General features: G+C 41.3%; 1 protein-coding gene and 1 non-coding gene across 2 annotated transcripts in view; one reads left to right on the top strand and one right to left on the bottom strand.

The window, feature by feature from the left end:
- The window catches only part of LOC120936840 (probable cation-transporting ATPase 13A4), a 299,354-nt gene extending 275,991 nt beyond the window's left edge, over nucleotides 1–23,363 (top strand). The window contains exons 24-30 of the mRNA XM_040349544.1: nucleotides 11,029–11,125; nucleotides 13,311–13,383; nucleotides 13,465–13,639; nucleotides 19,113–19,282; nucleotides 19,700–19,788; nucleotides 21,375–21,455; nucleotides 23,078–23,363. Coding sequence (XP_040205478.1) covers nucleotides 11,029–11,125; nucleotides 13,311–13,383; nucleotides 13,465–13,639; nucleotides 19,113–19,282; nucleotides 19,700–19,788; nucleotides 21,375–21,455; nucleotides 23,078–23,332 — 940 coding nt within the window. The 3' untranslated portion in view covers nucleotides 23,333–23,363. The remainder of the gene's footprint in view (nucleotides 1–11,028; nucleotides 11,126–13,310; nucleotides 13,384–13,464; nucleotides 13,640–19,112; nucleotides 19,283–19,699; nucleotides 19,789–21,374; nucleotides 21,456–23,077) is intronic.
- On the bottom strand, nucleotides 11,222–11,348 carry LOC120938445. Its single transcript, XR_005749061.1, has one exon. It is a non-coding gene; the product is annotated as a U6atac minor spliceosomal RNA (small nuclear RNA).
- Nucleotides 23,364–24,591: the final 1,228 nt, after the last annotated feature.

The following is a 24,591-nucleotide window of genomic DNA, read 5'->3' on the forward strand; positions in this document are numbered from 1 at the left end:
CACACTACAAGTATGTCCAGGAAAAAATACAGAGGCTCCCTGGTCCCGTTCCTACTGAACGGAGCCAAGGCACTAATACCTAGGAACTGGAGGGAAAAAAGAGTACCCTCGATAGGGGAATGGCTCCAAGAAATTGATAAAATGCAAGTGATGGAGGAGTTATGGTCCTTTCAGGTAGAGTCTGGGCCAAGATATGAAAGGACTTGGAAGGGATGGAGGGATTTTAGGGCTAGGGGGAGGGAGGGGGGTTGTGGGGGGGGAGAGAGTGGAGGGGAATAGAGAGACCGTGGGGGGGAACCATTATGGGGCCCCCTCCTTCCCTCGCGTCTCGTTTTTTTTTTTTTTTTTTTTCCTCTGCCCTCCTACCTTTGACACTTAATGTGAATACACAATAAGGGAATCAACCCCTACACCCTTCACTATATTCTAGACGGACTTAGAGTCCTTCTTTTCTTTTTTGTGGTTTTTCCTCTGTTTTTTTTTTTCCTTCTTCTTTTTACAACTCTTTTTAGCTCTTTGTATATTTAAGTAAATACACAATAAGGGGAATTAGCCCCTAGATTTTTCACGATATTTTAGAGGGACGTAGTGTCTCTCTTCTTTTTATATAATTTTTTTTTTTTTTTTTTTTTTTTTTTTTTTTTTTTTTTTTTTTTTTTAACTTCTTTGTGGTTTTGTACACTTATGTAAATACACAATAAGGGGAATTACCCCGATACCTTTCACTATATTCTAGTAGGACTTAGTGTCCTTTTCTTTTTTTTTTTTTTTTTTTTTTTTTTAATTACAACTCCTGTCTGGTGTTGTACACTTATGTAAATACACAATACTCACTACATTCTAGTAGGATGTAGTGTCTTTCCTTTTTTTTTTTTATTATACTTAAGTAAATACACAATTAGGGGAATTAACCCCTATATTTTCCACTGTATTTTAGAGAGACTTAGAGTTATTCTTCTTCCTTCTTTTTTTTTTGCACACTCATGTAAATATACAATAAGGGGGTTAACCCCTATACCTCTCACTATATCCTAGTTGGATTCAGTGTGTTTTTTTTTTTTTTTTTTTTTTTTTTTATTCAACTTCTTTGTGGTTTTCTACACTTATGTAAATACACAATAAGGGGAATAACCCCGATACTTTTCACTATATTCTAGTAGGACGTGGTGTTTTTTTTTTTTTTTTTTTTTTTTTTTTTTTTTTTTTCTCTCTCTCTCTTTCTCTCTCCATATCTCCCTCCTACCCTCTCTTTCTCTCGCTCTCATATCTCCCTTTTTTATTCTTTTTATATACGTCCTCCCCCCATCCACTTACTGTAGGTATAGGTAGTGGGGTCCTATCCCTGGGTATCTCCCTTGAAGAGTGGAAATGGAGGGATAGGCACTGGGGCGGAAGGATGGAGAAATCCAGGAGTAGTACATAATATCGGTAGAAGAAGATAGAGCCTTTAATATATTTTCAATTTTCATTGGAAAGGGTACATTTGGAGACCATATATGTTAGTCTGTATATTGATTTTATGTTGTATTAATTGTACTGTTTTGTATAAAAAAAATGAATAAAAGATTTTGGAAAAAAAAAAAAGAAGTGAACTTCTAAACTTCATAAGTTTAGAAAACATTTCAGATGATTTACTAAAAGAGTTTTACATTTTTACATAATCAGGCGCATAAATGTTCACTTCAATTATCCAATCCTGTGAAAAGCAAATTCCTGTTCACTTAACCACTTCAGCCCCGGAATGATTTACCACCTTCATGATCAGGCCATATTTTGCAATACGGCACTGACTAACTTTAACTGACAATTGTGCAATTGTCCGCCACTATTACACAAATACAATTGATGGCCATCTATCCAGAAATAGAGCTTTCTTTTGTTAGTATTTGATCACATCTGCCTTTTTATTTTTTTGCGCTATAAACTAAAAAAAAAATTTAAAAAATTCTGCTATAATACATATACAATAATGAAATAGAAAAAAATCGAATTTCTTCATAAATTTCAACCAATATGTATTCTGCTACATATTTTTGGTAAAAGAAAATCCCAATAAATGTATATTGATCGGTTTGCACAAAAGTTATAGCATCTACAAACTATGGGATAGATGTAGGGACTTTTTATATTTTTTACTAGTAATGACGATGCTCAGCGATTTTTTAGGGACTGCGACATTGAAGTGGACAAATCTGACACTAAGAGACACTTTTTGGGGACCAGTGACACCAATACAGTGATCAGTGCTAAAAAAAATGCACTGTCACTGTATAAATGACAATGCAGGGAAGAGCTTAACACCAGCGGTGATCAAAGGGTTAAGTGTGTCCCTAGGGGGTGCTTGCTAACTGTGTGGGGATGGTCTGACTGGGGAAACACAGAGATCCGTGTTCCTGCTTAGTAGGAACACAAGATCTCCATGTTCTCCCCTGACAGAATGGGGATCTGCCTTGTTTACATAGGCAGATCGCCTCTCTGGGGAGTGATTCCGGGTGGTTGTCGGACATCGCAGATTGGCTCTCCCTCTGTCCAATCGGTGCGCCCCACAGAAGCTACTGCATGGAGCGACATACAAGTACATCGCTTCACGCAGCTGGGCCGCCTTGCAGCAGTAAATGTGCAGAAGGCGGTCCAGAAGAGGTTAAATACATAATCATCTGCACATAAAATAAGTAAATGAGAATTTGCTTTTTACATAACTGGATAACTGAAGTGAATATGTAGCCAATTTATTGTGTGAATACTTCAACTTCTTTAGTAAATCAGCCTTATTCTCATAGAAAAATAAATAGACTCTATATTCCTTTAGTAAATAAAACCTGTACAGGGGAATTCAAAACAGTCCTAACAACAATTTTACGTCAGCAGTCCACTTAAAAAATTAGCTGTTCCTAATTCAGACAAGCATTTGCACCAGTGGCGGTAACATTAGCAAAATACAATCCAATTAGCTATTACTACTGCCACTGTAAGAACCTGTTGCTTTGGCAGCTACAACTTCTTTAATAACTATTGCCAGCTCTCAGATTAGGAAACTAGGGAATTAAGACCAACTGTGAGCTGGCATTCAGAGGTATGCCAGTACACAGATTGTGCAGTTCCATGTGCTAGGAAACTGTATGTTGCAGATTCCATGGATGAAAGCTAAATGTATACAGGGCAATGCCCATATTTGGGAAATGACTAGTCACTGGGTGGGCAAATTATATAAAAAAAGGAGTTGCGCTAATAAATATATATAAGTGAAATAATAAAATAAAAAAAGACACTTGAAAATATATGAAACATAAACCATCAAAATATTGAGCATAACCAGTCCAATATGCAGTTATAGTAAACCTTGATAGTTGAAATAAGTGAAAATATCACAAATGACACCACAACAAACGTGTGCACCTCCACCACACAGAGTGCATGCTTACCAGAGGGCAAGCATAGTGCGCTTGCGGCTATCAACCCAGCCAGGGCCTTTATCCTGGAAATATGGGAAATGTCCGCTCGCAGGAAGGTACTTGAATGTTGTAACCAGGATATGCATCAGGAGCCAATAAGTCTCGATCTCTCCAATGCTCATCAGCATAGGTCAACCACGTATACCCAGAAGTAAAAAAATGCTCTCCATAGTGTAAATCAATTAAACCATCAGGAATTTTAATTAAAGATTGCACTTACATAAAAAGCTTGAATGAAGCATAAAAATACATGTATTTGACAGCTCTACATTTTATTGACAGCTCACAACAGCTGTCAATTGAGCCGATTCCAAAGCCGCTATTGGAGTGAATAATGGACCTGCCCGTTTCAAAAGTAAAAACAATTGTAAAATGAGCCAGAAACGGAACTAGACTCTAAGTTCCCTATCAGGCTCCACCCACCCAAGTACAAATCTCCTCAGCCAAGCACCTGTCAGTGTGATGAGTGTGATGGCCAGGGAGGGAGTGTACTAAGGAAGGAGTGTCTAGTGTGAACCCTCCTTCCACAGTGCGGATTCAGACAGAATGTATGACAGGTGCATTAATAGAGTTCAAGCATCATCACTTTTGCTGCTGTTCCCTGACAGAATTCGAAAGGGTGTTTACAACATCATTTCATGAATTCTCTTGGTTGTGTTTTGAAGAAACAAGGAGGTTGATTCACTAAAAGAATAGTGGCTGTTCATGTTGCAATATGACTTTACTGAGTTTGGTGAATATAGTATAGCTGTGAGTACTGCAATCATCCAATCATGTGCAATTAACCATGATGTAATATGATTGGGAGTTTTAAGTGAACACAGGCCTACCTGTTTATATGAGCATTAAGGGCCAAATCCTCAGCCAGCGGCGCAAAATAAGTTTTTTCAAACTTATGTCATTTAAGTTACGGCGACCTAAGTTGGTGTCGTAATTGCCGTATCCACAGCGCATTTGCGCACAAAATTGCGCCTGCCGTAACCTAAATTCGGAGGCGTAAGGCGGGGTTATGGCAAGTGGGAAGGAAGTGGGCGTGCTTCATTGTAATGAGCCGTGACCCCATGCAAATGAAGGTCCGGCCGTACTGCGCATGCACGCAGGAATCTGCTGCTCACTGCGCATGTGCAGAACTTTGCTTGGCGCAATCAGTGAGATAGGTAAAAGGCCAAGTGTACTTAGTTTGAGGATCGCCCTGTGCTTAACTAGCTCCAGTCAAACACACTTCATTTGCAAAAGTATTTCCCTGTGTTCCCTTCCATGAGCAATTTGCTTCTGCTCTTAGTTTGTCAGTGTTTGTTGGTAAGTTGTGTGTGATAGAGAAGTGTTGGAGGAGTAGTAGATAGTAGTTGTTGTTTGTTTGTGATAAGTCTAATTTTTGTTTGATTGTTTCTGCTAATTTTGTTGTTTGGTTTTTTTCTGCTTGGATTTTGTGTTTGGTTTTTGTGTGTTTGTATTTGACTTTGTAGTAGCTGTCTGCGTCTGTGTGTATTTTTGTGTATTTGTTTGGTGTGTATTTTTGTGTGTTTGTCCTGTGAGATTTCTTGTTGCTGTGTGGTGTTTGTGATGGCTCCCAAACGCAGGAAGCTGAATTTTTCCCATGTTGAAAAGCAAATCCTTGCCAGGTATATCATCCAATATGGAAGATATTTACATGGGCCTGATAGCCGGAACACCTCCCCGGCCCAAAGGAAGAGGATCTATGCCAAAATAACAGATCACATAAATGCGGCGGGGGAGGGGAGACGAGGACCCCCGCTGGCATTAAGAAAAAGATCAATGATCTGAGGAGCGTGGTCCGCAATAAGGTGGCCAAGCTCACTGCGCATAGGAGGGGCACTGGAGGAGGGGGACCATGCCCCATCCGGCTGACTGAGGAGGAATGGGCAGTGGCCCGGTGTTTCGAGCCAGAGCAGGTGGTGGGCCTGCCTGGTTATCAGTCTGATGTTCCTGTGAGGCCAGGTAAGGTTTTTGTTTTTTTATTTGGTGATTAGCATGTGTGGGTGGGGGAAGGGAACATGTGCCAAGTGTGTGGATCCTCAAACCTGTGATTGTTTGGTGTCTTCCACAGATGACCAGGAGATTGCTGGGCCATCAGGCCAGGCTGCTGCACCACCCCAAAGACAGGAGGCTGCTGAGGAGTCCCCAGGGGAGGGGAGTGGCCAAACCTCCCCTCATGAGGAGGCTGAGGGGGAGGAGGATGAGGGGGAGGAGGATGAGGGGGAGGAGGAAGAAGATCTCCAGATTGGCCGGGAAATCATTATTGCCACAGATCTGATGACATTTGACGATACCCTTGAGGCTAGCCTTGAGGCTCCCCTTGAGGCTACCCCAGAGGCTCCCCTTGAGGCTACCCCAGAGGATCCCCCAGAGGCTACCCCAGAGGCTCCCCCAGAGGCTGGCACCAGTCAGGCCACCTTCAGGGGTAGCCCCTCCCACTCCTCCCACAACATGCCGCAACCCACAAGGGTCACTCTATCCCCTCCTACCTGGCCACAGGCCTCAGGGGCAGGCAGGATGGCGACCCAGGAGACCAGGGTGGGGTCTGAGCATATGCCGGCCAGTCTGCTGAGGGACAATGCCCAGCAGACCCGCAGTCTGGGTGACATCAAAAAACTATGGCCAAGATGGAGCACAGCCTGGATGTAATGAGGGAGTCACTCAGTGATGTGGCCACCAATTCATTGGGTGTCATCACCTGTTTGTGGTCCCTGCATACCGCCACAACAGGCGTGGGCCAGGAGGTGACTGCCCTCACCCGGGCTGTGCAGGACAACACCCGGGCTGTGCAGGACAACACACGGGCTGGCCAGGCCAATACGGCTGCCATCACTGACTGCCTGACCAGGATAGCAGTGGCCTTGGAGGGCAGGCCAGCCGGAGGTCAGACACCAGGGGAGGCCTCTCCCTCCCCTGCTCCCCCCCCCAATGAAGATACTCCCTCCCCTGCTCCCCCCCCAATGAAGATACTCCCTCCCCTGCTCCCCCCCGTGAAGATCCTCCAGGTGCCCGTGGCCGTGCCCGTGGCCGTGCCCGTGCCCCTGCCCGTGGGCAGCCTAGACGGAGCACTCGCCGCCGGACTTAAATACCAGGGGTACTTTTTTTTTTTTTTTTTTTTTTTTGGTTTTAAAATTTTGTTTATTATACTGTACTTATGATTTGGTTTATGTGTGTGAATGATGTGTGAATGTGGGGGGGTGGCATTCCTGACAAAATAAGGGTGTCACCCTCAGTTTTGGTGGAGAAGGGATCCCCAGGACCAGGGAGAAGTCATCCTAGGTTCCTGAATGGTGTATGAATGCACAGTGACATAATTGGAGCCGTGGCGGGGCGTTACTGCTCCCAAGTACCAAAGGGGGGGGGGTACTTGGATCTAATCCAATTCGATGTGCATGTGATGTGTCTGTGCTAGGGACCACAGTGGTGTGCATTCATGCATTCTCATTGTGACATAAATCATGTGCGTTTCCAGAGACAAAAACATTCTCAATGTGTCATTAAACATGTGCGTTTACTGTGCAAAGCAACATTCTCATTGTCACATAATTCATGTGCGTTTGCAGTGAAAACAAATAATATCATTGTCACATAATTCATGTGCGTTTGCAGTGAAAACAAATAATATCATTGTCACATAATTCATGTGCGTTTGCAGTGAAAACAAATAATATCATTGTGACATGATTTCTGGCCATTTACTGAGAAAAGATGCCTTCTGCGAGGCGTCTCCTGGCTACTGTGCCCTCAGTAGACCGGGTAGAGTGGGCTAGGGGGGGATTGCCTGGGTGGGGGGTCAGGTCAGCACGTAAGTTAATCTCCAGTCCCCTTCTCATTGCAAAGTTATGAAGAATGCAACAAGCCCCTATTATTTGGCACACAAAGTCTGGGGAATACAGCAGTGTACCCCCAGTCTTGTCCAGGCATCTGAAGCGGGACTTCAGCAGCCCAAAAGTACGCTCCACTACTGCCCGGGTGCGAATATGAGCCTTGTTGTAGCGTTGCTCTCCTGGGGTTTGGGGGTTCCTGAATGGGGTCATCATGTGAGGTCCCAGGGCATATCCAGAGTCACCTGGAAGGGAAAAGACAGGAGGATATTAGTCATGCATGTGCCCCATGTGATGTCTGCATCATGGGGGGGACAGTCATACCTGACACACATGTCACTCACCAACCAGCCAGCTGTCTCCATACACGTTCTGCTCCAATTCACGTGATATGTTGGTCTGCCTAAAGATGTAGCTGTCATGGCACGAACCTGGAAATTTGGCACAGACATGCCAGATGAGGCCCTGGGCATCTACGATTACCTGCACATTGATGGAATGCCAGTTTTTGCGATTCCTGAACAGGTGCTCTGTATCATGGGGGGGCTGTAGTGCCACATGGGTACAGTCAATGGCCCCGATGGTCCGTGGGAATCGGGCAATCTGATAGAAGTCGGCCATGCTCTTCATTCGCTGGTCCTCCTGGGTGGGCTTTTCAAATTGACTGCCCATGCGTCTCAGTATTGCAGGGACAACCTGGTGCACACACCTGCTCATCGAGGACTGTACCATCCCAGCCAGACCTCCACATGTTCTCTGAAAAGACCCAGTGGCCAGAAAATGCAGGGTGGCCATAACTTTAATGTGAGCTGGCAGGGCATGGGATCGTTGGGTTGGGGTGTTCAGATCATCCTGCAGGATCCTGGTTAAGTCCAGGATGGCTTCCTGGTTAAATCTGAAGTTGCCAATGACCTCAGACGCAGTCATGCCAAAGAGATCTTGGCGTGGGCGGTATACCCTCTCCTGTGCCCTCCTCCTCCTCCTCTGTGCCCTCCTCCTTCTCTGCGCTTGTAAAGTTGCGAGTGCCGTTATAATCATTGATGGCCCGGGCATTTTGGCAGTCACAATGAAGTCAAGCAAAGAAGTGTTGGCAGCTCTTCCTAAATGGTGTTGCTTCAGCAGACCTTTACAGGGCTGGTGTAAAATTAGGGCTGCTTTTATAAAGTCTAATTTTGCTCCAGAAAACTAACAGGTGCGTACAGGGCGTTATCTACGGCGCACAGGGCGTAATCTACGGCGCACACACTTAATTTTGAGGATCGCCCTATCTCCCTCATTTGCATCTTTGCCTATCAAATAAAGCGTTGTGACTAGCGTAATTTGCGTCAGAGGATGCGCCGGAGTAATTATTTTAAGTAGGACGGAAAAAACGGATTTTTCGTTTTGAGGATCGGGCGCAAAGATACGCGCGGAGTAAAATTAGAAATCTCGAGTTAAGTCGGCGCATCTGCTTTGTGGATTTGCCCCTTACTTTTTAAACAGAATATTGGCTTTTAGTTATCATTGTAGAACATTGCCACAGCTGTTAGCTCTTGTTCTAGACAACAATTTTACAGCTGGACTGTCTGCGGCTTGGGTGAATGATTTGCAAAATGTATGTTGGTATCTTATCTATCTTGTATACAGTATATCTATTCAAATTCACTGTTATGCATTCTGGAAGTGAAATGATTCTACCTTCTGTATTGGCAATTTTCAAATTAAAAAGAGTCCATTAACCTCCCTGGCGGTATGATTCTTTCAGAAAAAAGGTGCTGAAAGCAGTACCATTATTTGCAAGGAAATTTGTCGTTTTATATTGTAGGCCTGTAATTTTTAGAAATAACTCACTTAAATCTGACCAAACAAGATTCTAATAGGCTTCCCGGGTATGACATTTTTTTAAAAACAAAATTATAAATTATAATATAATAAATAATTATAAATAATTATAACAAATAATAATATAATTATAATAAAAATTATTCAATAATGTAATCAAATCAAAATCACTGAAATTTGCTCAGTTGCAGAATTGTCGCTGTCATTATTAATTTTTTTTTATGACGAATTTCCCCACAAATCGCTATCGCACAATTCTGCAAGTGATTATAATTTATTATCACTGTTTTTTAGCTGCTCTAAAACTATTTTTGACATAAAGGGACACTTTTGGTTGCTATGGACAATCTACAGTTTGCAGGCAGAAATAAACGTTTTTATTATATAAAAGAACATGTAGGGCACTGGGCAGACCACTAGGGACAAGGGGGGGGGGGGTGTATTTTTTACATACAGTACTGTAATCTATAAGATTACAGTATACTGTATGTAATGTGTTTGTTTACGTTTTTGAATTTGGCGCCGTTCTCCGCTCCCGTGCGTCGTAACGTCGCAGGGAACGGAGATTGGCGGCACAGGAGGACACTGTGTGAATCGAGCGAGGTCCCGCTCGCTCACACAGCGCGGTGGCATCGCTGGATCCAGGGACAAGGTAAGTAAACACTCCCTGTGGATCCAGCGAGGCGAGCCCGAGTCTGACTCGGGGTTACCGCTCGCAGCATGAAAATCTAACCCCGAGTCAGACTCGGGAATACCGCCAGGCAGGTTAAAGGGGTTGTAAAGGTTAATGTTTTGTCACCTTAATGCATCCTATGCATCAAGGGGAAAAAACATCTGACAGTTACGGCCCTCCCAGCCCCCCGTTTTACTTACCTGCGCCCGTTCACCTGCTGCGCTCGCCCCCCCGACGTCCTTTTCTCCACTCAGTCTGGCCATTGATTGGCTAGAGTGGATGGATTGATAGCAGAGCAGCCATTGGCTCACGCTGCTGTCAATCACATCCAATGATGCGGGGGGCGGGGCCAAGTGATACAGTGAGCGGCTATGGCCGCCGGCTGTATCACGGGAGCGTGCCCGCATGAACTAACCCCCATGGAAGAGAGCTCCCATGAAGGGGGTTAGTTCTTCTGGGGGGGAGCCGAGACAGCTGCCGAGGGACCCCAGAAGACCAGGTTTGAGGCCACTCTGTGCAAAACAAGCTGCATAGTAGAGGTATTGTTATTGTTTATTATTTTAAAAAATATATATATACATCCTTTACAACCCCTTTAACTTACTTGCACCCTCTTGTGCAGAGTGGGTGTGTGAAAGTGCTGAATTTGTGTGATGATAGATCAACCTATATATTAAAAAAATATTATATTTTCTTCTAATGTTTGCACGTACGTTGTAAAAAAAAAATCCCTTTTTAAGAGACTGTCACCAAAACAACTTTTTACAATAATAATACAAGAATGCTTTAATGCCACAAATGTTGCCACACCTGGACAATGTTTTTATTACCTAACTGCAGAGTTATGAGAGTAAGTTCTTGGCACATCAATGTTGTGTGTAAGTAAATACTATAATTAACCTTCTGTATGTAAAATTCATTTTTAGCACTTAGATCTTTTGATTTTTGTGGTTCTTTTAAATCACATTGATGCATGTTCCATTAGTAAAATGTCTTACTTAAAATAAAAATATCTTACTAACAAATATAGAATATAGATAGAATAAAAGAATATAGATATAAAATAAATATTCATACATCTAAGATAACTTCAGAGCCAGATTGTCAATTGCTATTAGTAGAACCAAATGGAATAAATGGTCCATGTTGTTATTTATTAATAACACCTCTACTTTTAGTTTGAGAAAACATTGTACTTGCTTAAAATACGTACAATACTGTGTACAACAATGTAATAAGACAATGTTCTTTTCTTACACAGGGAAGGAAGGAATACTTTGGTTACAACGTTCTCTATCTTTAAATTCATGACCATGTTCATCTTTGTTAGTCTAACTTGCGAAGCATATCTATTCTGGGTAAGGTTGCCTTAATTTAAACTTTTCCTTACTGTTACTGTGAAGATGTTTTGAAGTGATTGCTTGCTGGATTATTATTTTTTTGGTTAGATGGTTAGAACATGGTTAGAGATGACACAAAGTAAGTGGCAATGCCTTAATCGTATATGTGCTGTAAAGGCCACTGGGACCTCTTCCATCCTTGTCAAGGAGAGTGCTAACCTTCTCTCCTTTCATACAACACTGTATTATTATTTTTTTTACAATTGATTTTTAGATTCTCTTTAATTACGTTGTAATTATTTGTATAACATTGTCCCACTGTATTTAAGTGTTATTACTATATGTTCCAGATAGGCTAAATATATTGATAAAAAAGTACTTTTCTGATTATTATTACCTTACTAAAGAGAAGGAATTGGCCTTTTCTTACCATGGGCTCCAGCTCTAGATTTCTCTTACAGAGGTATTAAGAGTACTTTATATTTTGATAATAGAATCCAAAAACTGACTCCCAATCCGAAATGGCTCATTGCAATGTAAATAACTTTCAAAATGTTTTCTGGAGCTATCTCCTAAGTCCGAGATGTTAATGAGGTGGCTCCATCATATTTCTCTGCACAGGTGCTGTGAGTGCAGGGTAGATTTTAGCCAAAGGATTTAATCATCGGTTGTTCACATATGCTTTTAATGCATTTGCTTATTTCTACTTTTGAATAGAGTATAGAATAGATAAAATCCCCCTCTGATTTGTTTGCTGTCTGTGCCACATTGTGGAGATTTAATAATTTGTTTGTCTCCTGTCCTGTAGATCAAACAGGAAGTAGGTGGGAATTTCTCCAAAGAGAGGAGAAGCCTTGTCGTAGGTCAGGGGTGCCCAACCAGTGGCCCGGGGCCACATGTGGCCCACGGAGCCCTCTGATGTGGCCCGCGACCTTCTGTTCTGGGATGGCTGGTTGGCAAGCCCAGATTGCAGGTTGCCGACCTGCCAGCTCAGAGCATCAGTGTTGTGAATGAAGCCGGCAGTAGAGGAAGCAAGTGGCTTTTCAGAAAGTGCACCACACCTGCAGGATATGATAGACGTCTATGGCAAAATGCAGCTAACTGGTGGGAAAACCACAGGAACACTGCGCCTCACCCACGGTGTGGGTAGACCGCAGACATTTAGTGTAAAAGCAGCCTTAGGCCCCTTTTACACGAACGGTCCAACCCAATTGGGCCCTCTATTCACCTCTATGGAGCGGAAGATGTAAGACTTTTTGTCCATTTACACCCTGCCTACCTTGAATCCGATTTGCTAAAAAAACAGAAGTGGATCCGTCCCCTTCCATCTGATTGGATCAGAGGGTCCATAAAGTAGATTGGGCTGTGCCTGTGTCTGCTTTGCATATGCAGAGTGGACACAGACCTGTCATCTGCCCACTCCGCTCATTGTGGCCCGTGACTGGTTACTAAGTCGCTTAAGTGGCCCTCAGCCTTCAAAAGGTTGGGCACCCCTGTCGTGGGTAGTTGTCACTAGAATAACTGTAATGCTGCGTACACACAACAAATGTTCGATGTGAGCTTGTTGTCGGAATTTTGACTGTGTGTATGCTCCATCGGACATTTGCTGTTGGAATTTCCGACAACATAAATTTGAGAGCTGGTTCTCAAATTTCACAACAGCACAATTCAACGCACAAAAATTCAACACATGCTCTGAATCAATTCAACGCATGTTCAGAATGATTAAAAATATTTTTTTTTGGCTTGTCATAGTGTTGTACGTCACTGCGTTCTGGACGTTCGCAATTTCCGACAACATGTGTGTGACCGTGTGTATGCAAGACAAGTTTGAGCGAACATCCGTCGGAAAAAATCAATGGTTTTGATGTCGGAATGTTCGATCGCATGTAAGCGGCATTACCCTTTTTTACCTTTACCTCCTAATGAAAAAAACAACTGTAACATTTTGCCATATTTTTCTATCCCAGTGGAAGTGGTTCTCAGGACCAACAGAGAGAGCATATCTCCCCAGTGGGGACACAGACAGCAAATAATGGTTTTAATCCAAGGTTTTTAAATTCTGCTCCATTGAAAACAAAAAAGAAGTAACTTTGGATATATTATAAATTGTAGACTCACTGCTAAAAATGCAGCTCTGTATAAATATTTTGCAGGTTATGAAATTATTTGTTTTGCCTTACACAAAATTATTTTGTCTTAGAAACAAACCCTTCTTGGAAAATATCAATACCTATTACAAGATTTGGCAATCAATATTACAGTTGCCTTAACTTGTAAGTATCTGTTATTTTAGTATTTTATTGCTGACTTCAATAATACACTGTATGACACAACATTCTTATCCTCATATTTAGTAAGCTTGAATGGTCCAGCACCAAAGCTCACTCCATACAGACCTCCAGGACAGCTTCTTTCTCCTCCATTATTATTGTCCATTGCTATGCACTTTATCTTCACTGTGATTGTACAGACAACTGCTTTCGTCCTACTTCTGCAACAGCCATGGTACAATGAAACAGATGTCTTCAGGTAAATGATTACCACATGGTTTGTAGATCTAACCATTGCTTAGCCACCATTTAAAAAATGCAGTTTAAGGACAGTGCAAATATTTTTTTTTAAACTAATGTTGCCAATATTATACTCCCTCACATGGAGCTTTATTCAAATCCAACAGTAGGCTAAAGCAGGAATCGTCAAACCATGCCACGTGCACCAAGGTGAGCGCATCATGTCTTTTTCACTGAAACCTGGGCATAGTTGATCGTCAGCCCACAACCTTTCAACGCCCTGATATCATTAATGTGAGGATGTTAGTGTGTGAAAGAGGCCCATCCACACTCCCCTTTACTATGCAGCAGGTATTTGGAGTCCCTGCATTTCTGGAAGTGCAAAGTTTTGGTAGATATGAGGTCTGAAGGTGAAGAATTTGGGTGCATTCATTTGGACCAAACAGAGGTATGAAGGTGTAGACATTGGTGTTGATCTGAGGTCTAAAGGTGTAGGAATAAGGGCTAATTTGCGATCTGAAGAAGCATTAGATGGGCATATACTGTATGAGCTTTGAAGATGCATGCTTTGGGGCTTATTTGAGGCCTCAAAGTACATTATTTGGGGTTTATAGGAGGTTTGAAGGTACAAGCTTTGGGGCTGATCTGAGGTCTGAAGGTATATAAATTGGGGCTAGTTCACAGTAATAGTAACAACAAACATGTTTTGTGTGTGCACTATTTGACCTTATTTGATGAGAGGTCAAAAATGGAGAGCATATTGTAATATCACATGGTGGAGTACACTGTTGTCACTGTGGGATTGCACATTCATAGCAGATTTTGAATTGATCACAGTTGCACACAAGTTTTGGAAGGTATATTTGGATAAACGATTCTTATGCCCCGTACACACGATTGGAATTTTCGATGGCCTAAAATCCGATGGAATTTTTCATCGGAATTTCGTTCAAGCTGTCTTGCATACACACTGTCAGACCAAATTCTGACCGTCCAAAACGCGGTGACGTAAAACACTACGACGAGCCGAGAAAAATTAAGTTCAATGCTTCCGAGCATGCGTCGACTTGATTCTGAGCATGCATGGGTTTTTTCTCCATCGGAGTTGTACATAGGGACAGGGACAAAAAAAATGTTCTATCTGACTTTTTTCATCGGAAATTCCGATCGTGTGCATGCGGCATTAGTTGTATTGGGACAAAACATATTTTTAACAGTTGAGGTAGTTATGCACTAATACACTGTGCATATATGTATTTTTATGTTATGTTACACTATTTTTGTTTTTTTAATTATATTTAGGGGTGTGATGCAATTAATTATCAGTGTTTTAGCTGCAACCTGATGAGTTTATAGGAGTTTATGTAACACTGCACGGATTTCTACCCACCCTGACCAAATGTGTAATTTATTACACACTTTTTAGTACCCTGTTTTCTATTTTTACTACTTTCAAAGTTTTATTAAAGTAATAGTAAAAAACAATGGAGTACAGTGTATTTTGAATATGACAATATACAAACATGAACAAAAATCATATAGGGCATACACAACAAATAGTCTCGAATTGACCGTGCAAGGTCTGAGACAGGTAGAACGAACAGTTATTAAATCTATCACATTCCATAGCAACGGACATGGACTGCAAAATAGAAAGTGTTCAATAAATCTTGTATTCAAGACAAGAACCGTAATGCAAATATAGATTTAGAGGTATGAGAGTCCAAAGGAGTAAATAAGAGAGGAGAAAATAAAGGAAAGAAAGAAGATGTAGAGGCTCAGAATGATCTAGCAAGAGAAACAAAAAAAAAAAAGAGGATCATAGAAAATAAGCTTAGCATTGTCTCTTTAAAATTAAGCAAATAATTCCAATTTTAGGATTGGATACGTAATAACCACCATGGATTCCACTTAGCATCATAAATTGGTACTGAATCATGTAATTTATGAAAAATGTATTCTGAAAGCATGATCTGGTCCATCCTAGAGAGAACCTGAGGGAAGGGGACCGCAGGGGATTTCCAATTAAACGCCACAGCCCAGAGAACCGCCGTGCAGAGTGTATATATCAGGCGTCTTAAAGGTCTAGGAGTGTCAGGGATCTTTTCAAAAAGCAAACAATGTCTATATGACAAATCAATGTGACTACCCGCCAATTTGTCTATAAGATCGAAGACACTTTTCCAAACTGATGAGATCTTCTCACAGCCCCAAAAAATTTGGAAAAAAGTGCCCAACGTAGGACATCCCCGAAAACAATTTGGGGAGGCCTGGGGAAAGATCTGGTGTATGCGCTGGGGAGTATAGTACCAACGGGTAAACAGTTTGAGTGCAGTCTCCCTAAATGATAATGAAACTGTACATTGACGGAGGTTCAGCCAATGTACCCTGTTTTCTTACAGTACATGTAAATCCTAACAATGAACTTCTATTATATGGTCAATTTATGTTTGTTAAATAATACCATTGAAAGTGTTTTGTTATAACTGTTTATTAAGTTCAAAAATACCTGTTAATCTTGCCAGAAATTGTGTGAGTTGATTACTTTCTGTGCTATCTGAATGTGTTAACTGTATTAACACTATTCTTAGCTTTCTCTGAGGACTACATAACCATACCCTTCAATGTTAATAACAATGGGAAATGGGCAGGGTTCTGTGGTTCTATCTTGTTTCTGTCATTATGATAGTGAATGGTGAGTGAGCATTGTCATCTTTAGACTTGAAGCCTGTTACTTACAAGCTGAAATATATACTTTTTTTTTTGTTTTGTGTTTGGATACCTTAAATTGCCTCCAGTTTGTTGCTTCTCATGTCATTCTTATTGTGCATCTTAACCTAAAAAAAACTAAAATGTAATATATTGCAGCTTGCCAGTCCATAAATATAGTGGCTGCATTTGTTTTCTTTTTTTAAAACATTATTTCTACCTGGCGTCCCTGCTACCAGGGCTGTCTTAATAGCATCACGGGCCCCTGGGCAAAGTAATGCTCTAGGGCCCCTACAATGGAGAGAGTGCAAGTAAACAGACATCAAGTCGGTAGGAGGCACCTTTTGGGTGGAGCTCCGCATTAACTACATGAACAATCATTCTGTACAGCAAAGAAACAGTGGCAACATACTACATACATAAAGTAACAAAGCTGTCCTGTGCATATAATATATCTGCTAGATTGTTGCCTCTCCAGCACTCTGACCCCTCTACACCCCAGATATCCCCCCCATCGCTCTCAGTGCCATTATGGGGCCCCCAATTTTGGGGCAGCGTGGGCTCAAGGACCTGCTGCTTTGGGGAAAGTGCAGGGGGGCCCCCATGCAGCTGGGGCCCCTGGGCAGTGCCCAGGTGTGCCCTCTCATTAAGGCACTCATTATAGATTATCTTATTTTAAGCTGTATGCTCCTGATTTGAACACCTCATCATCTTCTCATCATCTTCATAACATAGAGGGATATTATATTACACAGAAATATATTTGGTAGAGCTGATGAAAAAGTTTCCGAATTTATTGTAGGATCAAGGGGTATTTTTGTGTCATGGTTTGTCATTTTTAAACAGACAAAGCATGGGGAAATGTGCATACATTGATCAGATTTACTAAATATGTTGTGTTTTTACTGTGTTCATACATACACTTTAATTTAAATTCAAATAAAATAATCCAAGTGAGTCTGTATATCTTTGAATCCCAGTTTACTACCAGTGTTTTACTTTTAAATGATAATAACCTGTATATGCTTTTATAAATGCAGCAGTTTTACAACTTAGACAAGAAACAGTGGTTACCATCTGGTGGGTTTCAAAATAGCCCTAGCATCTGGTAGGCTACAAAATAGTCCTAAGGGACAAAAGGCCCCATCCCCTGATAACTACCCAAGCTCAAGCTCAACTTTTCTTAGTAATTATCATTTTTATAATTGCATAAACTGATGTCATACAAATCTATCTTGTAAAGATAGTGAGCTTGAAGTTTTTATAACTGGCAATTAATGTAGTGATGTAGGAAACAGAGGAGCAGTAAGAGCCAAAGCAAAGCTTAGAGAAGCATCTTTAAGCAATCGCATTTTCAAAGGTAGGAAACACGTGTGAAAGTACTCCCAAACCTCCTTACAGTAGGTGTCCAAGTTTACTCAGGAGCAGCTATAACTCTACAGCCTGTGCACTGAAGAACCAAGTATGTGCTCAAAAAACTCTAGTATATTAGCTTCTTGTATGCATCTAATGTTCCTATAGACATTGATCATCAATCATAAATGTCAATAAAGGTTTTTTTTTTTTTTCCAAGAGACTCATACATTTGAGAACTGTCTTCACTTCAATAGACTTAAACTGAGATTTCAGTAAACAGTCAAATCAGTTAAAATCGGGAAGTGCTCTGACTGGCAAACTTTAAAAAACATAAGAAGAACCAGATGAAGTAGAAGTAGAATGAATTTTCTGCAAGGTGGAAGAAATGATTCACTTCAATATATTTTTCTCTTATCTACTTTTAAAAAAAAAAAAAAATTCACGTGAACACCACGTTTTCCTTTTGTTCCTGTAGCAAATGTAAAATAAATAAATATATAGGGGCCAGATTCAGGAACGTTTTACGCCGGCGTATCTATTGATACGCCGCGTAAGTTAAAAGATGCGCCGTCGTATCTATGCGCGGTATACTTAAAACAAGTTACGCCTGAAGCCCCATACACACTATCAGTTTTCCTGCTGGTTTTCTCTTCAGGTTTACCAAAACCATGTAGTACAAGGACCTGCCTGATTGCATTCAACATTCAAATTGAAACGCTTAAGGTTTGACCTCATATTAGATGGTTTTGGTAAACCTGAAGAGAAAACCATCAGGAAAACTGATAGTGTGTATGGGGCTTAAATTTTGGCTTAATATGACCGACGTAAGTCTCCTACGCCGTCGTATCTTAGGTGCATATTTACGCTGGCCACTAGGGGCGCTTCTGTTGATATACGCGTCGAATTTGCAAATGAGCAAGATACGCTGATTCAGAAACGTACTTGCACCCGTCGGATTTAGCTACGCCGTTTACCTAAGGCGTATGTCCGGTGTAAGTTTACCCCTCATAAAGCAGGGGTAAGTCATGTTAAGGTATGGACGTCGGAAACGTCTGAACAGCGTCGTATTTTACGTCATTTGCGTAAGTCGTACGTGAATGGGGATGGGCGTAGGTTACATTCACGTCGTCAAAGCATTGAGCCGACATATCTTAGGGAGTATTTGCGACGTGATTCTGAGCATGCAAGCGCATGCACCGTTCGTTCGGCCCCTCATTTACATGGGGTCATGGCTCATACGCCGCCGTAGCTTAGGGCGCAAGTTCTTTCTGAATACGGTACTCGCCTCTCTAAGTTACGGCGGCGTAGCGTATATGAGATGCGCTACACCCGCCTAAAAATACGCCAGTCTTTCTGAATCTGGCCCATACAGTATATATTTGAGTAAACTTGGCACAGTTTGACTTTTCTTTATTTCCAATTGGCAGTGCCTGTCTACCATTAAACAATAGCATGGAAAATGTTACCATAAAAGAACATCGGTATGCAGAGAACTTCATCGCCACAACAATGTCCCCTATAACCGGATTCAACCTTATTATTCTAGAGTTTGTCTTCTCCAAAGGACGGCCATTCAGACAGCGTTTATATACTAACTGTGAGTTGCAATTTCATGTCTGAATATATAAAATATAATTCAATGTATGTTTATACCCTTTAACTCTACGCTCCTGCTGACATCATTGCTGCGTGTATGATAGAATGCAGTGCAGAATTTGTGTCCCCCCCAATGCCAATCACAAAACACAATCTCTGATGATGCTTTGGCTCTGCACTTTGTGTTAGCCAAGAGTAGTTGGTGTTCTATCTAGTGGGACTAATAGCTGCAAAACTATAAAAATGCTGCTGCAATTGGACGTTTGGCTAACTTATTGACTGTCTATCTATCTATCTATCTATCTATCTATCTATCTATCTATCTATCTATCTATCTATCTATCTATCTATGTCACAGCACAGTGATTGAACACTATCAATAATATTTATTATAATGCATTAATATTTTTATTTTTAGATCTACTTACCTGTTTGCTGATTGTGCAAGTGACAGTTTGGGTGTTTGTGTTGTTTGCTGACATTGAAGATATGTACACTGTTCTGGAGGTATAGTATTTTGTAACAATTGTCTTAATTATTGTAAAAGACTGCCCAGCATAAAGTCTGCGTAACTATGAGGACTTATTTTAGCTATATTATTTGATTAACCTTAGGTAATTGATGAGTATATTATATATATATATATATATATATATATATATATATATATATATATATATATATTTAAAACTTCTCCTTTTAAGCCCTGCATCAAGTCACTCTTCAAATCCTTGCCAATTTCACTATCTTCTTACTCTTGCCCAGGGCCGATCCAGGGTGCATAGGGTGCTTTACACCCAGGCGTCTGCAGAGGTGGGGGTGCCGAAGTGCCAGAGTTCTCCCCTCCCTCCTTCTCTCCTTGTTTGTGTCTGTCCAGAACTAGTGTTCTGAGCATAGGTGTGTGTCCGTCCAGAACTGATGTGTGTGCATAGGGCAGCCCATCCAGTCTGGCAGTGCTCGGGGGAGGGGTCGCTCCTCTTCCTGACACAAGGGTTCTAGTTTTCAGTGACTGCTGAGTGCTGATGTGCTTCTCTTCCTGTATGTTGTCTATTGTTAAGAGATCATGTAAGGATCCCAGGTTAATGAAGACTTTGTGGGGGAGCATCTCTGTGGTTCAGTCATTGCCATAGAAACATATGTAAAGGGGAGGGGTTAGTAAAATGGCCATGCCCACGTGGGGGCGCCAGAAATATTTCTGCACCCAGGCGCCTGTGACCCTAGGATCGGCTCTGCTCTCACCAACTCCCTCAGTATCTAACATTCCTCTTTTCCAATACCTCCATGGGTTTCTGATTTCTTAACAAATACAATTTTAAATATTGACAACAACTTACAAGGCCATCTAAAACTCTGTCCCCAGCTATATTAACAACCTCATCTCAAGAACCAAACCATCCTCTTCAATCCTCCCAAGACCTCTCTTGCTCATATTTAAGACTTCTTCAGAGCCTCTCCCATCCTCTGGAACTCCCTATTCCAATCTGTACTGCTATCTCTTACAATGTCAGCCTTTAGGAGATCCTCTTCAGTACAGGCAAGTCTATATTTTCTCAGTCAGCTCATTCCCACACATCTACCTTTTGTATCACTTCACCCCCCCCCCCCTAGGATTATAAGCTTTCATGAGCAGTGCTCTCCAAACCCTCTTGTCTTAAATTGTATTGTAATGTCTCCCTTCATTTTGTAAAGCACTTTGTTTAACTGTTCAGATAAACCATGAAACCATTCTGCAGGGAACATTTTTTTATTGCTGTAGTTCCACCTCAGAAGTAGGTGCTGGATGTTTTGGGTTGTTTTTGGATGTTTTCTATATAATACTTTCCAACAACAAATTGATTTAATCATTACCAACCTGTATCTCTATTTATATGTCTATCTATCTATACAGTATTTTCCCTATGTTGCAAAGTCCACAAACATTAAAACCAAAAGTAACATCATGTAACATCACATAAAACTAGCAATGCAATATTACGTGACACATGCTTGCTTCTGTGTTCTAACATGTGTATGTTACAAAAGCGACTGACAGAATGTTTTATATATTTCCTCAATTAATAAATTATTATTATTGGTTCTGTCTTTGTTCTCAGCTGGTGTGTACCCCGTATTACTGGAGAGTGAACATCTTTATCATGATGGTTGTTTTATTTATCATGTCGTACATTGGAGAGGTAACTTAACACATTAATTTCTTACAGTTATGAATGACTATAGTAAACGGTACTAAGAAAAGTATGCAGTGTCTTGACATACAGTCAAAAGTCACAACAAATCCAAATCGTGTCCGATATCTCCAACAGTACTATCCCCCCATCCCCATAATTAGCATTATTGAAATGATTGAATTTAGAAATTGACAACCTTTCTCACCTCAAGAGACTTGTCGCTACGCATATCCTTTTAGTAACAAGACTTTGTGTAGCTATACATTGGATATTTTCTAGCCCCTTTATGATTTTCAAAACTATAGACCTAGTCTAGAATCAATGCTACTACAAAATGATGATGGCCTCAAGTAAATGCCGCTATGCCCAGGTGGTTCTCCTCTGGCAGCCTTGGACACAATGGTTATAAAATAAACACCATGCTGATATCACATAATGCGCACTAAGCTCTTTTCCTAATGTAGCTGTGTATTGCCACTAGTTACTAACATCCAAGCATATCCACCCTGCTGCCAGGCTTCCATACATCACTCTCCAGTAGACAATGAACAGCGTGGTTTTGTTTTTGTTGTTTATTTGGGGGATATAACTTGGTTGGTGAAGGGATATGGGATGACCATAGAACAAATACAATTTTCCATGTTACAGCAGTTGCACTTTAAACTGGAAATGGTCCTTGTGACTTTGCTGATTAACTTGAAGAATTGCTATAGCAGTTGCGCTTTGCATATTCTGAATAGAGCACTTAGAAGAGAGATGGACCCAAACCTTGACAGACTCTGACTTTACACGTCTCCTCTGCACAACTCCTGCAGACTGTTACTCCTCCTCTGCACAAACTCCTGTAGACTTTTGGGACCATTGTCATTTATACAGCTATCAGTGCTATAAAAATGCACTGATTACTGTGTAAGTGTCACTGGCAGGGAAGGGGTTAAACACTAGGGGGCGATCAAGAGGTTAAGTGTGTCCTAGGGAGTGATTCAAACTGTAGGGGGATTGTTTCACTAGAACATGATAGAGATCAATGCTCCCGATGACAGGGAGCAGTAGATCCCTGTCATGTTGCTAGGCAGAATAGGGAAATGCCTTGTTTACAATCTCCCCATTCTGCCGCTCTGTGACACAATCGCGGTCCCTGGCGGACATCGAGTCTGCGGGACCCGCGGGCATGCTCACGGAGTATGCGGCGCGCGCCCACTATGCTGCGATTTAAAGGGTACGCCCATTTGGCCAGCCATTCCATTGTGTCATTGTATATCGTCATGCGCTGGTCGACAAGGAAGCACACTATTGCTGCTCTCCAACTGACTGAGGGCTCATATACACAAGCATTGCCAGGGACTATTCTTGTCGCTGCATGTGTATATCCCTTTACAGCTGCCATTACAGCTTGGAGGGGTAGTCAGTTTTGAAGGCGGTAAAAATACAGCTCAACCATCTATTCTTATCGCCCTTTAACCACAAGTGTAAATTAAGCCTCAGTGTTGCAGAATGTGATGATGACTATTAGTAGCTCACTTGTTCTTTGGATTGAAATATTTAAAATGAAATGTTATGGCAGTGTTGGCGGGAAGTAAAGTGTAAACCATTTAGATTTGATTTAATTTCTCTGGATTTTGCTTTAGGAATTGTTCATTGAAAACCGAAAACTGTGGCTCTGGTTTAAGAGAATATTCAACTACAAATCAAAAAGTCAGTATAGGAAACTACAGAGGAAACTGCAGAAAGATTCTGAGTGGCCTCCAAATAACAGGACAGACTATGCAATTCAGACTGTTCCCGTAAAGAGCACTGATATCGTTTACAGTAAGCCCAATTACAGCAACTCACCACATGGGAAAGAAGTGATTTCAGAACATACAATTGTAACAGCCATGTGAGTGCGGAAATTAAAGACTTTTCAAATCCCAAGACTTTTTTTGTTGTGGTGTTTACTGACTAATATCCAGTGACATCTAGTCTCATGTGAATGTTATTTTTTTTCTTTCAGTCTAAAGCAGGCCATACACAGTCGAATTTCGAACAAATTTTCTTTTCAAAATCAGAAAGTTTGTTTTTTTGTGATCCGATGATGCCACCATTGATTTTCTAAATTCGGCCGACCAAATCTTCATGTTGCTACAGAAAATAATTTTTGTGGCTGGTAATATTCTTTTTTCTCCGGGAATTTTCTTTTCTTGCACATGCACATTTTTTTTTCTCGCACGATTCTCCCATCATTGATTCGAAAATCTTTTGTTTTTCAAAAAATTTCCAACGTGTCTTATTCCTCAAATTTGATTGCCGCCTGAAAATTGGCTGTTTCTGCAGCCAACCAACGTTGCGAAATTCGTACGAAAATTATTTGATGCAATTTTCGAAAGAAAATTCTTTCGAAATTTCGAACCGTGTATGGCCGGCTTAATTCTAACAACTTATTTCAAATGCACATTTAAAAATGGGTCCACATTGTTTTGCTTCCTAGCATTTTGTAATTAAGATATCAAAACAGGGTTTGTGTTTGCTGAACTGTGCAGAAATTCTGATGGTGATCAAAAGGTTCACCTTTTCTAAACCACCTCATTTTTAAAGCCCAACTCTAAGCAATTTTGTTTTTCAAAATAACCCCCCAAGGATTTTTAAATAAAGAAGCTTCTCTGGTTGCAAACTCATCTTCTCTCCAATGATATCCCCTTAGTAATTTGATTCCACAACTTAATATCCTCAGGCCTCGTACACACGACCGAGGAACTCGGCGGGCGAAACACATTGTTTTCCTTGTCGAGTTCTTGTTAGGCTTGTCGAGGAACTCGTCGAGCCAATTTTCTCCATTCCCGTCGAGGAAAAAGAGAACATGCTCTCTTCTTGGCTCAACGAGTTCCTCGACAGTTTCCTCGCAAAAAAATGTACACACGACCGGTTTCCTCGGCAAAAAAAATCTCCCACCAAGTTTCTTGATGGATTCTGCCGAGGAAACCGGTCGTGTGTACGAGGTCTCAGTCTTTCAGGTTAAATTACTCACCTTGGCACTGCATCGTGGTCTCTAGCGGGGGCATCACCACTGTGCCCACCACTTATAGATAAATGATTCAGAGAGCTGTTTATTAAAACAGACCTTCTATCTCTATCATTGTGGATTGCCCATCCCTGAGAAGATCCA

Source organism: Rana temporaria, chromosome 4 (assembly GCF_905171775.1).
Source record: "Rana temporaria chromosome 4, aRanTem1.1, whole genome shotgun sequence".
Taxonomy (NCBI): domain Eukaryota; kingdom Metazoa; phylum Chordata; class Amphibia; order Anura; family Ranidae; genus Rana; species Rana temporaria.